Source organism: Poromitra crassiceps (genome assembly GCF_964638095.1).
Source record: "Poromitra crassiceps genome assembly, chromosome: 14".
Lineage (NCBI taxonomy): Eukaryota > Metazoa > Chordata > Actinopteri > Beryciformes > Melamphaidae > Poromitra > Poromitra crassiceps.
The window spans coordinates 31,523,589-31,538,159 of record NC_139633.1 but is presented as its reverse complement, the minus strand read 5'-3'; the positions used below and the strand labels follow the sequence as shown (position 1 = coordinate 31,538,159).

The following is a 14,571-nucleotide window of genomic DNA, read 5'->3' as shown; positions in this document are numbered from 1 at the left end:
ACGCACACACACACACACACACACACACACACACACACACACACACACACGCGCGTTGAGACGATATATGTGTGTAGTGAGTCATCTGTACCAGAGGATTAGTAAGAATCCAACGAGCAGAGAGGATGGAAGGAGGCGTGTAGTTGAAAACCACAGACAGCTTCATAATGACAGCAGAGGTTAGACAAGATGTCATCAGCTCAACCTTGGTAAGACAGAGCTACTCTTCCTCCCAGGGAAAGACTGCCCTCTCGCAGATCTCTCCATCTCCATTGACAACACCACTGTACTTCCCTCCCAAACAGCTAAGAACCTTGGGGTGATCCTTGAGAACCAGCTGTCTTGCTCAGCCAACATAGCTGCGACAGCACGCTCCTGTAGGTTCTCTCTCTATAACATCCGCAAAATCCGTCCCTTTCTCACAAGAGAAGCGACTCAACTCCTGGTCCAGTCTCTTGTCATCTCCCGCCTGGACAACTGCAACGTGCTCCTGGCCGGCCTACCTGCCACCGACATCCGACCGCTTCAGCTCATTCAGAACGCTGCAGCCCGTCTGGTATTCAACCAACCCAAATTCTCTCACGTCACTCCCCTCTTCCAGGACCTCCACTGGCTTCCCATCTCGGCCCGCATCAAAGTCAAGTCACTGGTACTGGCCTACAGGGCAGTACACCAGTCAGCTCCCCTGTACCTGCAATCTATGGTCAGGTTCCAAACCTCTCAGCGCTCCCTTCGCTCCTCCACCAGTGCAGGTCGCCTCGCCCCTCCTTCGCTACGGGGGCTCAAAAGTCGCTCATCCCGATCTCGACTCTTCTCGTCCCTGGCACCTCAATGGTGGAACGAGCTTCCACCTTCGGTCAGGACAGCTGAATCACTGCCGATCTTTCGGAAAAGACTAAAGACACACCTTTTCAGGCTCCATCTGGGCCCTTCTTGATCTAACTTCGTTCTCTCTTTCAAAAAAAAAAAAAAAAAACTAACCTAAACTTGTACCACTGTTCCTTCAGAAGTTGTAGTTGTCATAGACTGTGCTCCATAGTTGATTGCTCTATTGCTGACAAAAATGTGTTATTGTAAGTTGCTTTGGATAAAAGCGTCTGCCAAATGACGTAATGTAATGTCATTAACACAAGGTACACCCGGCAAAAAACACACTTTTTGGGGGGGATTTTTTTCCCTCAGTTTTGAGCCTCTCGAGGCTGAAACTGCTTGGACCCCCCTTGGGGAGGCCCGCCACTTTGAAAAACCTCTGTCATAGACCAAACAACTAATTGCTCAGATCATTAATCAACAGACTGATCGATAATGAAAATAATCGTTAGTTGCAGCCCTAAAACAAAGAAAAACATGTTTTTCTCAAACTTGATTACTAACATTTTGGAGGCAAGAGCAGAGCAGTGAAGGACATTAGTAAATGATTTAATACTTATTCTGCCACGCTGAGGTCAATCCACTCTTAACCCAGTTGATACATTGTTTTATTTTTTTACCCAGTTGAAACATCCAGTATTCTTTTTAACCCAGTTGAAACATCCAGTATTCTTTTTAACCCAGTTGAAACATCCAGTATTCTTTTTAACCCAGTTGAAACATCCAGTATTCTTTTTAACCCAGTTGAAACATCCAGTATTCTTTTTAACCCAGGTGAAACATCCGGTATTTTTTTAACCTAGTTGAAACATCCGGTATTTTTTTTTTAACCCAGTTGAAATATCCCGTATTTTTTTAACCCAGTCGATACATCACATATTTTTTTCCCGGGTCTGCAGTCTGAGAGCTGATGAGTAGGATGACGAGACACAGCGGGGATGAGGTGCTAGTAAATGGGGGATGATTGACCTTTTTCACAGCAGCCATTTTGTGTCTAAAAGGTAGGAAGTAACACAGGTGCAAACAAAAAATTAACGATGGCTTCCAACTTCCAATCGATCAATCGCTTTACAGGAGAGGGGGCAAGGGGGGGGACAAGGGAAACAGATTAATGGAGAGAGGGGCAAAACAAACAAAACAAAGGGATGGCTAACTAACTAAACTAAAACTAACTAATGGGGAAAGGCCATGGTGAAGAGGTGGGTCTTGAGGGTTGTTTTGAAAGTGTCCAGGGTCGGGGCGTGACGGATTTCGGGGAGGGAGAGAGTTCCAGAGGGTGGGGTCTGCCACACTGAAGGCTCTGTCCCCAAACTCGTCTGTTCAAAACAGACGAGTTCCAGATGGCTCTGTCTAACAAACCATCTGGCAGCATCAGGTTAATATTATTAAGGTGCTTTTGGATGAAATCGCTCACCTGGTAGGGAGGGGATGATCTGGTTATGCAATTAATAATAGTTCAATGACAAAAAGACTGACTGTGCAGAATTCTGTTTATTTAGGAAACTCAAGTCTTCCTAGCGATGCCATTGGCTTGCTACAATGTAAAACAACAATTTAAAAATGTCATTAAACAGTGACAATAATATACTTTGTATAGCTGCAATGATTATTCGATTAATCTATCGCCAGAAAATTAATCACCAACTATTTTCATAATCGATTAATCGTTTAGATTCATTGTGAAGAAGAAAAAAAATCATAAAATGTGTCTCGTTCCAGCTTATTAAATCTGAGTATTTTCTGGTTTCTTTAGTCTTCTATGACAGTAAACGGATTATCTTTGCATTGTGGACTGTTGGTCAGGACAAAAGAAGACATTTGAGGACGTCATCTTGGGCTTTGGGGAAAAAGTGACAACATTTTTCATCTTTTTGTGACATTTTAATATAGACCAAAACGACTACCGTAATCGATTAGTTAAGAAAATTATCAACAGATTAAACGATAATGAAAAATGATCGTTAGTTGCAGCCCTAATACTTTGGATGGAGAGCTTGTGAAACTGTGCTGGTCAAGTGTCTCATTTGTGATTACTACAGCACAATAAAATGGAGCTAATCTCACGATTGATTTCATCATATTTTTGCATTACGATCTATTCAATTTTGATGTATTGTCCCATCCCTAACAAATGACGTATATAAAATACAGTATAAGATGAGTAAAAGACTTTGCACACAGAGTCAGTTTTTTTCGTCCGAAATTGACGCACGAAAAAAAAAAAAGAATACGACCATTTGTGTCAATCATCATTGACACACCGAGTCCGACAATTACATCCATCGATTTTCTGCGTTTTTCCGCATCCATGAAAAGCGTTTTGACAGTTGTTTGACCACCCAGAGCCGCCATAGTGTTGCTATTCACAATGAAAAATGGCGTCTGAGAAGTTAATTCACTTCGTCTCCCAGCACACAGCATTTTATGACAAAGCAGGAATACAGAGATTCGGAATTAAAAGAGAGAATGTGCTGGGTGATTGCAGACCAGCTTGGAATGCGGGACGGGGTGTGTGTGTGTGTGTGTGAGTGAGAGAGAGAGAGAGAGAGAGCCACACAGACACACTGCCAGCCGCTGTTCTGGATCAATAGGATCGCGGTAGTTTTCTTTTCGTTGCGAATTTTCGCAACGAATATTGGATAATTAACGCATCGGACTCAGTGTGCAAGGTATCTGTGGGTGACGTTTTTTTTTTCCGGGATGACAGATTAAAAAACGCAGCGAACAATTTGGACTCTGTGTGCAAATACCTTAAGTCATGGGCAGCACGTAGTATTTGGCTCTGAAGTGGAAACTAGACGAATGAATGAGGGTGATGAGTTTGACGATGACTGCGATGAAGAATGTTTGTATGGGTGCATACAGTACACTGTATGAATCTAGCGAGATGAGAAAATGATGGGTCTCATAGAGTATAAAAGTTAAATACCTCGCGCGCCGTTCGTCGTTTACTCCTCCTGAAAATGTTGGTCTTCAGAAAAGAAACAAGTTGATTAGAAACAAACTGCATCTTTTGCAATGATGAAGAAACATAAACGCCTTAATTTGGCTGTTAATACAAATTGTAAAGATTAACGGTTCAGTAAATGCACAATAAAAGACAGATTACATCACCGACACACGCATGACAGTGACTGTTGTTTTCCTTCAAGTGTGTGCAATCCATCACAAACAAAATGGCTGCATATAGAGAGCCAAAGCGAACGTCACTTCCTGCTTTTCTCCCTGTACCAGCGTGTGGAAAAATACGAATGGTGGCGAACGTAGATACACATTACTTTTTTTTTATCCCGTTTGAATTGTGCCACGGGCTACACGTTACATTTGGTCAATTTAAAAGATAACACTGCATGTCAAGGAGCATGGATAAAGATTTGGCAACGACCTCCCACTATCAATCAAAGAAATGTTGACATTTTCTGGGAAACGGAAGGTCAGATCGCGATGCCTATAAAGGACTACCGTATATGTATTTTTTCACCCCGAATCCAACGCTGCCATCTCTACAAGTTACGGTTTGCGGAGATAAGTCCGCCCTGCATGCAGGACTACAGGAGAGAGATAGAGGACAGCGGGGGGTTGGGGGTTTCAAGTTACTGACCAAACACTCTATTTCAGTGATTGATGTCAGAATATACAGTAGAGCCATTTAACACTTATTTGAACACAAAAATATCGCTGAATGCAGCTTTAAGATGAGATCAACTCTTTTTAATACGGTGGAAACTGGCTCATTACTTCAGCAAAGACTAGACGTGTAGGTTGGAGACCAAAGAGTACAACAGGCAATGAGGGATTAACGTTACAATTAAAGACAGAGCGAACAAGCGATTATTTTAATTATGGATTATTCTCTTGATTACTTTACCGATTAATCATTTAGTTTGAAATAGACTCATGCCTATCACAGGTTACCAGAGCCCAAAGTTATTATACTCATGGTGCATTTTCAGAGGGTCATCAACATTTCATACGAAAGATTGCGCTGCTGCTCTGTATCGGACACAGTTTATATAAGTCCCTCAATGACCCCCCCCCGCCATATATATATATATATATATATATATATATATATATATATATATATATATATATATACACACACACACATGTATATATAAAAGAAAGTAGTGCCCTGTGCTGCTAGTCCCGAGTGCAGCTGGAGCAGGCACAGCAGAAATAGCAACAGTGAGGAGAACCTGGTGTGCGCTGGATCTCCTCAATGTTTATATATATATATATATATATATATATATATATATATATATATATATATATATATATATATATATATATATATATATATGTGTGTGTGTGTGTAAAATAAATACAATAAAATTATTATTAATAACATTACCAATACTCATTATATTTAATACATATATGTAAAATACATAAAATAAAATAATTATTAATAACATTACCAATACCAATACTAATAATACTACTGATAAATAATAAGCAGCTTGTTTGGAAAGTTTCTATTACATTGGAAAAACTAGTCCACTGCAGTGTTTCTGAAAACACTTGAGGGGAGAAATAAGCCAGAATGAATGTGTCTTCATTTTAGAGCGACAATGGCTACTTTAAAAGTTTGTACACATTTCTATTCCAGTTCAGTTTTGTCGCATGTACCCCCCCCCCCACATGTGCACACCCCCCTACATCTATTTTTTTGGGGGCTTTTCATTTCACCTCCCTACCCTCTATTCATTTTCCAGTTCCCTCTCTAAACCCCTGGCAGTCAGTCGTTAATGGAATTACGTTGGGGTTTTCACTGCACAACTTTCACCCCTATGAATACTCCTCCTGCTGGTTTCAAAAGAGAACACATGTTAAAAACTAGCTCAGTACAGGGAGAGAGTCCAAAAATAAATACATACATACATAAATAAATAAATAAATAAATAAATAAATAAATAAATAAATGCGGATTAGTTGATGTTTGGTGAGAGTCTGGAGCTGGGTTGAGTACTTTCACCTGATGCTTCTCCCCTTCCCATGTGTTTGTGCACAGGTAAATACTCTGTGCTTTCTTATTGTATTAGAAAGACGTTTTGTGATGTTTCGCTGCATGATAACTTCTTCACCATTTACCTTCCCCTCCGACAAAAACTCCCATTACGTGGATTTTTAAGATCTGCAAATCCTGGCCCACTATATTCATTTGAAAATCAGTGTGGACGTATTAGAGCAGACCTGGGCAGTGGGCATTATACGGGCCGGGGGCCAGAACCGGCCTTCATGATGGTTCTGCCTGGCCTGGGAGGTCTAAGAGAAACCACACCATTTTACCTATGAAGCTAGAGAAACCGAATGAGATGACATACATTGGCTTTTAACTTGAAACACTTAATGTGCCGGGAGTGTGCTTCTTCCTGAATAAGTGCACAGCACGTTTTCTATCATTTCATCTAGTGATAAAATTAGAGGTTATGGCATGAAAAAAAAGGCCCCCCGACAACAATCTGGGTTTCTCATGTGACCACCCCACCCGCACCCCCACCCCCAGGAAAAATAATTTCCCACCCCTGCATTAGAGTAATGTCCCCACATCGTCACCAGTGTGTGTGTGTGTGTGTGTGCTCGCTCGTGCACATCTCTATTCATGTAGTGTCACATTGGCAACTGCTATTCACCTTATGTAGTCCCGCCCACTTGACCCAGTTGTGTTATGACTTCCTGTTCAAAACACCGTCTGTTTTACCTGGTCACTAGTACTGCACTGTCACAGGAAGTGTAAACACAATAGGAAGTAACTGGCCGACCCCTGTGTTGGAACATAAGGTAAATAGAGAGCCAAAGTGGAACGTCACTTCCTGCTCTTCAGCACTGTACCAGAGATTTTCATCCGCCATTTATTTTCCCATAGACATTTTGTAAAATGCATATAAAAATAGTTGTACTTGTTCAAAGCAAACGGTACAGATATATTTAGAAACAGGAGAGATCACATAACATTTCACTCGGACCAAAACGTAAAAAAATGCGGGTTTAAAAAAACCATTTTAACAATGTTGTTTTTCAAAGTTTCGGACCAAGTGAAATGTTTTATGGTCTGTCCCGATTCTAAATATAGCTGAACCGTTTGGTTTGACCAAGTAAAACTATTCTTATAAGCATTTTACGAAGTGTCTATGGGAAAATAAATTGCGGAAGAAAATCTCTGGTACAGTGCTGAAGCAGGAAGTGACGTTCACTTTGCCTCTCTATTGTACTGTTGCTCCATACCCAATTCCCCAGGCGTAAATGTTGAGGAAATCCTGCCTTACTAATGCAGAATCGATGCAGGCTGAGAGCAAAGCTCAGCAGTGACCCCTAGGGGGAGAAGGTGTGAAAAACCTACAAGCAGAACGTGTGAAAATAATAATTGAAAATGCCCATCTTTGAATCTCATGTGGCTCATTTCTTCTTTTTTGGGTAGTATATGCTGTTTCTATGGAATATTCTGCTAGCTTAAGAATCTGTGACGGCAATGATGTAGACATTGGGGCATAGAGTCGCTCTCACTTGCACCATTTTTGTAGGACATACAAATAGCTGCAGATAAGAGCTGTATCAAGGAAATGATCTACGGTACATATCGTCACCCTCTTAAAATAATGGCCTAAGTCACTTTTTCAAGTTTTTCAGAAAACATAAAAAACTGAACCAAATACATGATATGTATTAATCATTCCACCAAAAATAGATGACTATTGATATACAAATAACACTGTCAATTTTGTAACATAAAACGATTAGCTGACTGATTAAATGATTTAGGCAATCTATGAACATTCCATTGTGACTTAGGCAAAAAAAAACTGACTTAGGCCTGACTTACAGTTGCATTTTATGTCAAACGTGTGACTTAGGCCGTTATATTTTTGCCTAGGTCACATTGTCTTGACTTAGACAAAAATAAAATGGTCACACGCTTGACATAGGCCATTGCACTACCAGGTAGGAAGTAGGAACAGCATGACCTTTTCAATTAAGGACTTAGGCCATTTTACCAGAGGTGGCCAGCATCATGAAGAGATGATTTAGGCAAAAATATAATTTCCCTCAAAAAGTGACATAGGCCATTATTTTAAGAGGGTGACGATATACAGGTCTCTATTCAATCAATTACAAATCTAAACCTTGATGCATTTACGTACACAATTTTAACGTATATCTTTAGTTTGGATAGAACGAGCTGTTCATACCAGACAATTCAATATTTACATTTCAACAAGCCCTTTCTTCCAAAGTTAAACTGAGCCCCAGCTCGTGGTGACTGTGTGCGTGCTGCTGTTCCTGTTTGTACCTTGTCCATCTCAGTGCTCTTCCTCTTGCGCGCTGAGCGGCTGATCTTGACGGTGACGGAACCCTTCTCCCCCTGGCGGCGCAGAGCCATGCGGTTGGGCTGCAGCGGGCTGAAGGAGATCTCCAGCTCGGGCTTGGGGAAGCGGCTGGTCCTGCCGTTCTCCGTGGAAATCTCCGAGGAGTCGAGCACCGACGGATAGCCAGCTGAGCCCTGTGCAAACACACACACAGTCACACACCGTGCAGAGGAGGTCGAGGGTCACTTCATGGCCTCCCGAGTGAGAAATCTCTCTTTGTCCGAGAATACACAGGCTGGCCTGCTGGTAAACAGAAGGTCACAGTTTTGATCCCTGCAACAGCTAACCTGTTTTCTAAACTTTAACCACCATGGAAATTGCAAAAAGATGTTTTTAAAATTATTTTGCAACTTCTCTCTAGACAAATTGTGCTACTCTCATTAAATACAGCCGATATAGCAATAATTACCAGTATTGTCATTAACGGAGTACTACTGACAGAGTCAAGTCAAGTTTATTTGTATAGCCCTAATGCACAAGCATGTCTCAGAGGACTTGACAGAAAATATGTCTAGCTAAATCTAGCTGACACAAAAGTAGCAATTACAGTAGTAATAATAACAAGATTGAACAATCATTATGATAGAGAAATGGGAGAAAATGGGGGTGGAATGTGGGGGAGGAGAGAACAGGGAAAGGAGGAGATGCCATGCTTTAGAATAGAATGGGTGCCATGCTTTAGAATATAATTGGTGCCATGCTTTAGGATGGTGAGGGGTTGCCTCACCATGCCCCTCAGGGATGAGGGGTATTCTTCCCTCTGGACATGGATCAAATATAACTTCTTCTTTTTTATTATCCTATAAGTGGATTAGTAACTGCTTGTCTCTGGGTTATTCAATCACTCAATTTCCCCTTGGGGATCAATAAAGTTATTCAGATTGAAGCTTGTTGGCTTGTGATACATTAAAGGATTTTGATCACAAATCAATGTATATCACAGGCCTACCGTTCCATAGTTGGGCTCCACTTGTTCAAAAGCACTTGACAGAGCCTAGCTTACCTGACTGCTGACTGATGCCCGGGCATCCCTCCTCCCTCCAGACCTCCTGCTACTGGTCTCACTCTGGGGTTTCCCACCCACCACAGCAGGGCTCACTTCACCTGTAGCCTGTCACAGACAGCAGTAGATAGGGAGAACACATTTGTGAAGATAGTATTAAATTGTTGGTGTTAAACAGGGAATGATACGGTGCATAAAAACAATAGACAACATACCTGCTAATGTAATGACAGCTATTAAAAGTATGGATCACCACTGACTGTGCTTTTAAGAGGGACAAAGTACAGTTTTTCCTGCCCCATAACACGAGGGGTTTGACGCGGAAGTATATCAAGGCTTTTAGCGTGGTGCTGAGATTTGTAGCGCTCAAAACTCACTTTCTGGCGTGCATTCTACTTTGGAATAAAAAACTGCCCACCCATTCCCAATCCCAACTGGCATGTTCAACTGCTCAGTGATGGAGCTGGGTGCTGCACACAGCGACCTGCATCAGGAGACGTTTCAGCTATGAGGGCTGAAAGGTTTCATTCTGAAATATGTTGCAAGGTGATATTACGTCTTCAATATGTTTCTGTTGGAAGTCGTCACAGTCTATTCTAACATCACGTGACCACACTGTGGGTCAAGGAGACATAAGAGGTGAGTGGGTGGAGGGATGGGAAAGAGAGCTGTGTGTATATATATATATATATATATATATATATATATATATATATATATATATATATATATATATATATTTAAGCAATATAGCATGAGAGCAAGTGTGTTGTGGAATATATCCCGCTGATAAGCTGTTATCCCACGATGCCTGCGGCCTCGTGGGATAACAGCTTATCAGCGGGATATATTCCACAACACCACGCAGCTCGAGTGCTATATTGCTTTTATAAAACGGTTTCCAAGTATAATAATATAATAACAATAATACTATAAGTCCGACTGGCATGGTATTCTGATAGTCAGTTGAAACACTACTGTAAGGCGGGACCGCAAGAACGTGCGGGTGATTTGATTGGATCGTTCTGGAGACTGAAGTTGACATTGGCCAATCCTGGCGCTTGCTGAGAAGGTGAGAGCTTTCTGGAAAGCCGACAGGTAGCTTGAGCGCAGCGCTGCATCCTCAGCGCTTGCTGAGAAGCTGAGTGCTTTCTGCAAAGCCCGACACCAACTAACGTTACGGGGTTAAGTGCGGGGTTAACAGCCTTTTTTTTGCAAAGAAGTCATTAGCCTGCATCTATTCTTGTACAAAACATAATTTTCTGCGAAGTATTAGTAAAGTTATAAGCGAAGATCGATTCACAAGGATCTGACAGCTGTCTCCGCCATTTGTTTTTTTTGAGGTAACCAAAGGCTTTTAGTAAGAGAGTTGCCATGGCAACCAATAACCCATGGCCATGGGTTATTGGAGTGGGTTATTGGAATTATACAATGGCTGTGAACCAATCAGATTGCTTGATTTGAGAGAGCCGTTTTATAAATATATATATATATATACACGCACACACATAAATATATATACATACACAGTATGTGTGTGTGTTCTTTTTAGTTTTGGTCTGAGTGAAATGATCTGGTCTCTCCTGATTCCAAATATAGGTGAATGATGTGAATCGCTTGGTTTGACCAAGTATTATTTTATTTTTTAATAATTATTTTACGATCTGTCTATGGAAAAATGAATGGCGGATGAAATCTCTTGGTGAGGATCCTGAAGCAGGAAGTGATGTGGCTTTTGGCTCTCTATAGAGCATTAGCCCGCGTTCACACAGTACGCCGAAGCAACGCTCAACCTAAACTGTACCTACGCTGAACCATGGATGTATTATAATAACTGGATAAGGGACGTGCCACGCCCACCCATGCATTCGGACGGAGGTTACTCATTGGCGCATGATGCCAACATGGGGGGGTTTTCTTCCGGGATTTACTTCCTGACTGTGCAGCCCAAGGCGAAGTGCGCATGTGTGCCTTGACGTTTTCCATGACGTCTCCCACCGAAGATGCGCGTTCATGTGACAGCCAGAGAGACAGCCAAGTTGAAAGAGGAGCCATTGTTGAAATTCACTTCGGACAACTTTAGAGCAGCTTAGAGGTGGTTAGCCGTGCGGTTGCAGATTTTAATTTGACAGTATTAGGGGTTTATATGCATAATGAACACATCGTTGGAATTGTATGTCAAACGGCTAACAGGTCTGCATGGAAATTTAACGTTAGCATAATAGGCTACAATGAGCTCGTTTACGTTAATGTGAGTAGACGGCCACAGCCTATGGGTCAGGATTGATCGGAGGATTTTGTTGTTTATTGTCATAAATAAACTTGAAAGATATAGCTTTCAAATCTGTGTCTCATCACCATCGCTCTCATGTTGTCTTTTCTCTAATCTCAAAATTGTTTAATTGACACATGACCTGTGTGGTAAAACAGCCGATATATTATTTGAGTCCATAGTAGCGTCTACCTGTTGAGTGGTCATTATGATTTGGTGCTATATAAATATAGATTGATTGAGTTGTTGACATCACATTATATACTAGGATACTGGGATCTAGTGAGCTGACTAAAACTTGATAATGTGCTAATTGTTTTTACCCAGTGCTTTTTAATCGTTAGATGCCAGTTTTATTGTGATCGAGATTGATGCAATGTCAATGATAGTCCAAGGACGTCCCAAACAAACACCTGGTGTCAGACCCCACTGGTCAACAAGTGGTCAACCCTCAATAGATTCAGGACTGGACATGGCCCCTGCTTGGCCAGCCTTCACAAGTGGGGCAGCAGCCCAAGCCCACTGTGTGCTTGTGGAGAGCAGCAGACAATGCAACACATCATCGAAGCTTGCCCTCTACAAAGACTTGAAGGAGGAATATTCACCCTCCATAGGCCTACAGCAGATCAGGAGGCAATTGGCTCAAGGACCTTGCATTCGCTAAATAAATGAGTCTAAAAACGTGCAGTGTCACACTGTATCAAGTTGACTTGTTTAGTTCTGTCACCAGAGGGCTAGTGTTATCAAAACTTACAATAACACCTATTGGCAGCATCTTACAGTTAAAATACAAACGGTGTGTGTGTTAACCACAGAAAGTAGCATGCAACTGTTGCACAGCCACCAATCAGTGATAATATAATTAACTAGCCTAGTATTGAAGTTGTGAGATAACTGGTGTGACTTCATGCCGTGACTTTGCTGGACAGGAATCCCTACAATACTCTATATGCCTTACCTGCTACTGTCTGATTAATATTTTCTATCTGTCATGTAGTGACTCAAAAGATCATTTTGACATTTCTTTTCCCCCAAATCTATGAATATAATCTATGAATTTGTGATGTAATTTTCAGTCCTGACATGTTTAGAATGAGTCTTATAGACTCATTCCAATACATATCCATGAGCCTTTTTGGATTTGGCACCTCAATCTTTGGCATTATGTGACTATTGTTTTATTAATTAAATGTAACTAAATATTAGTATTATCTTTGAGTTAAACTGAAATATAGTGATTTCAAGAGTCTCCTACATCAACATCTCACAAGCTCTACCCTCACTCCAGATCAGGAGGGAGGAGGCTGCTGTGAACTTGATAAGGGACATGCAGAAAGCACAACATCCTCTGCATGACCTGTTACCATCAACACGAGGCACTTGTACTGCCAGGACACTCAGCAAGCTGGGTGAAATGAAGGCCAGAACCAACAGGCTGAGGAACTTACACACTGCAGTTAGGCTGTACAATGAGACAGTTTAAACTTTGACCAGATAACTTACTAAAAAAAAAAGAGAAAATTCTGCAGTTTTTCAGTGAGCCTTTTGGTACCACTGCAAGCATGAATTAATCAAATCAAATCAATCCATATCGGTCCTATAATTAAACTGATATGTTTAACAGCCAATGGAGGCAGAACTAACAGATTAATATAATTCCAGTGTGCAATAACTGCAATTTGACACGTACTGTACATTATACTTTATTCTACTTACTCTACTTTATTTTACTTATTGTATTGACTGTTTACGTTTAGGGAGATACTGTGTGATACTGTGTTGTGCTATGTGTGTTCTGAGTGCGAGCAGCTGTAACTTGTCCCAATTTCCCCCAGGGGATCATTAAAGTCTTTCTGATTCTGATTAGATACAGTGCAGCATAGTTCAACTGACTGGTTTGCTTTGATGTTGTTGGTGCCATAAAAGTGAGGGGTCCTTGAGATGAAAAAGGTGAATAGATGTACATCAAGGTTTATGGAAAAATGTATTTAGCCTACTTCCGAGTAGCCTACTTCCGAACATGGATGCCAGTTCTCTTGACTTGATCACAACCAATATTATAAAAGCAATAATTGAATGACTGCCTGACAAGGACCTTGTTAGTAAAAAATTTTTACAGCACTTTGACTTTGTCAAGACGTCATATCATACTCACTGTTATAACAGCAATCAGTTATCACTGGCAAGTACTGATATGAGTACTGAGTCATGGTCTTGTCTAAATGAAAATTATAATCTATACACTAATACAGCTCGACACCTTGGACGCTACAATACTGTCAACGGAACTGAATTGGAATCATGCACAGGGCAAGCCATTTAAAAATCATTTATTAGACAATAGAGAATCACAACAGAACATTTATAACGGGGTAGGCTAACGTAACGATACCTCCTTACATTAACCAAGGCAGTGTTAGCTTGCTGTCCATGTCATAAAGAGCACAGAAAACACACATAATCCCAAACCTACGTTTTCGGTTAACAGTAGTTATCTGTACACATGTTCCGGCGGGCTACTCGTGTAAAATAACTACTTTATTATCTTAATAAAAGGCAAAATCGGACTGGATATGACCATATGACGACTGGAGCTCGAGCTCACCTCACAACAAGGAAGTGATGACGCTTCGCTCTGATGATCCGCGTTCCCGTGGCCAAATGCGCATTCATGAAATGCGCGTTCATGAAGCCCCAGAAAATACACCCGTATGCGGCTTTTAGTGGCTTCTGAAGAAAAAATGCCGCATAAAAAAATATTTGATAATTAAAAGAGTCGTTTTATACTTTGAGTGACACCCGGAAAAATTTCCCCTGGGTTTAACAGCTGCCGGCGTCCCCATGCAAGTGGATGGGAATGTTCCTTTCTGGGCTGCATGGCGTCACGTGACTTGCAATACAGAGCTTCGCCAGCATGTTCAATTGGCTTCAAAGCCCAGCGCTATTCCTGGGGGCTTGCGCTGAACCCACAAGTTTAATTTAGGCGTCCTTGTTAACAGGCGAAGCCTTTCACACCACCCGTGCGCGTGTCACGCCGAAGCCACGCTCACGCCTTG

General features: G+C 41.4%; 1 protein-coding gene across 1 annotated transcript in view; it reads right to left on the bottom strand.

Annotated features, from left to right (window-relative positions):
* kif20ba (kinesin family member 20Ba) overlaps window positions 1-14,571 on the bottom strand; it is a 119,707-nt gene that overhangs the window by 13,694 nt on the left and 91,442 nt on the right. The window contains exons 32-34 of the mRNA XM_083650736.1: window positions 9,244-9,351; window positions 8,165-8,374; window positions 3,800-3,841 (exon numbers count right to left, since the gene is read on the bottom strand). Of these exons, the coding sequence (XP_083506862.1) occupies window positions 3,800-3,841; window positions 8,165-8,374; window positions 9,244-9,351 (360 nt within the window). The remainder of the gene's footprint in view (window positions 1-3,799; window positions 3,842-8,164; window positions 8,375-9,243; window positions 9,352-14,571) is intronic.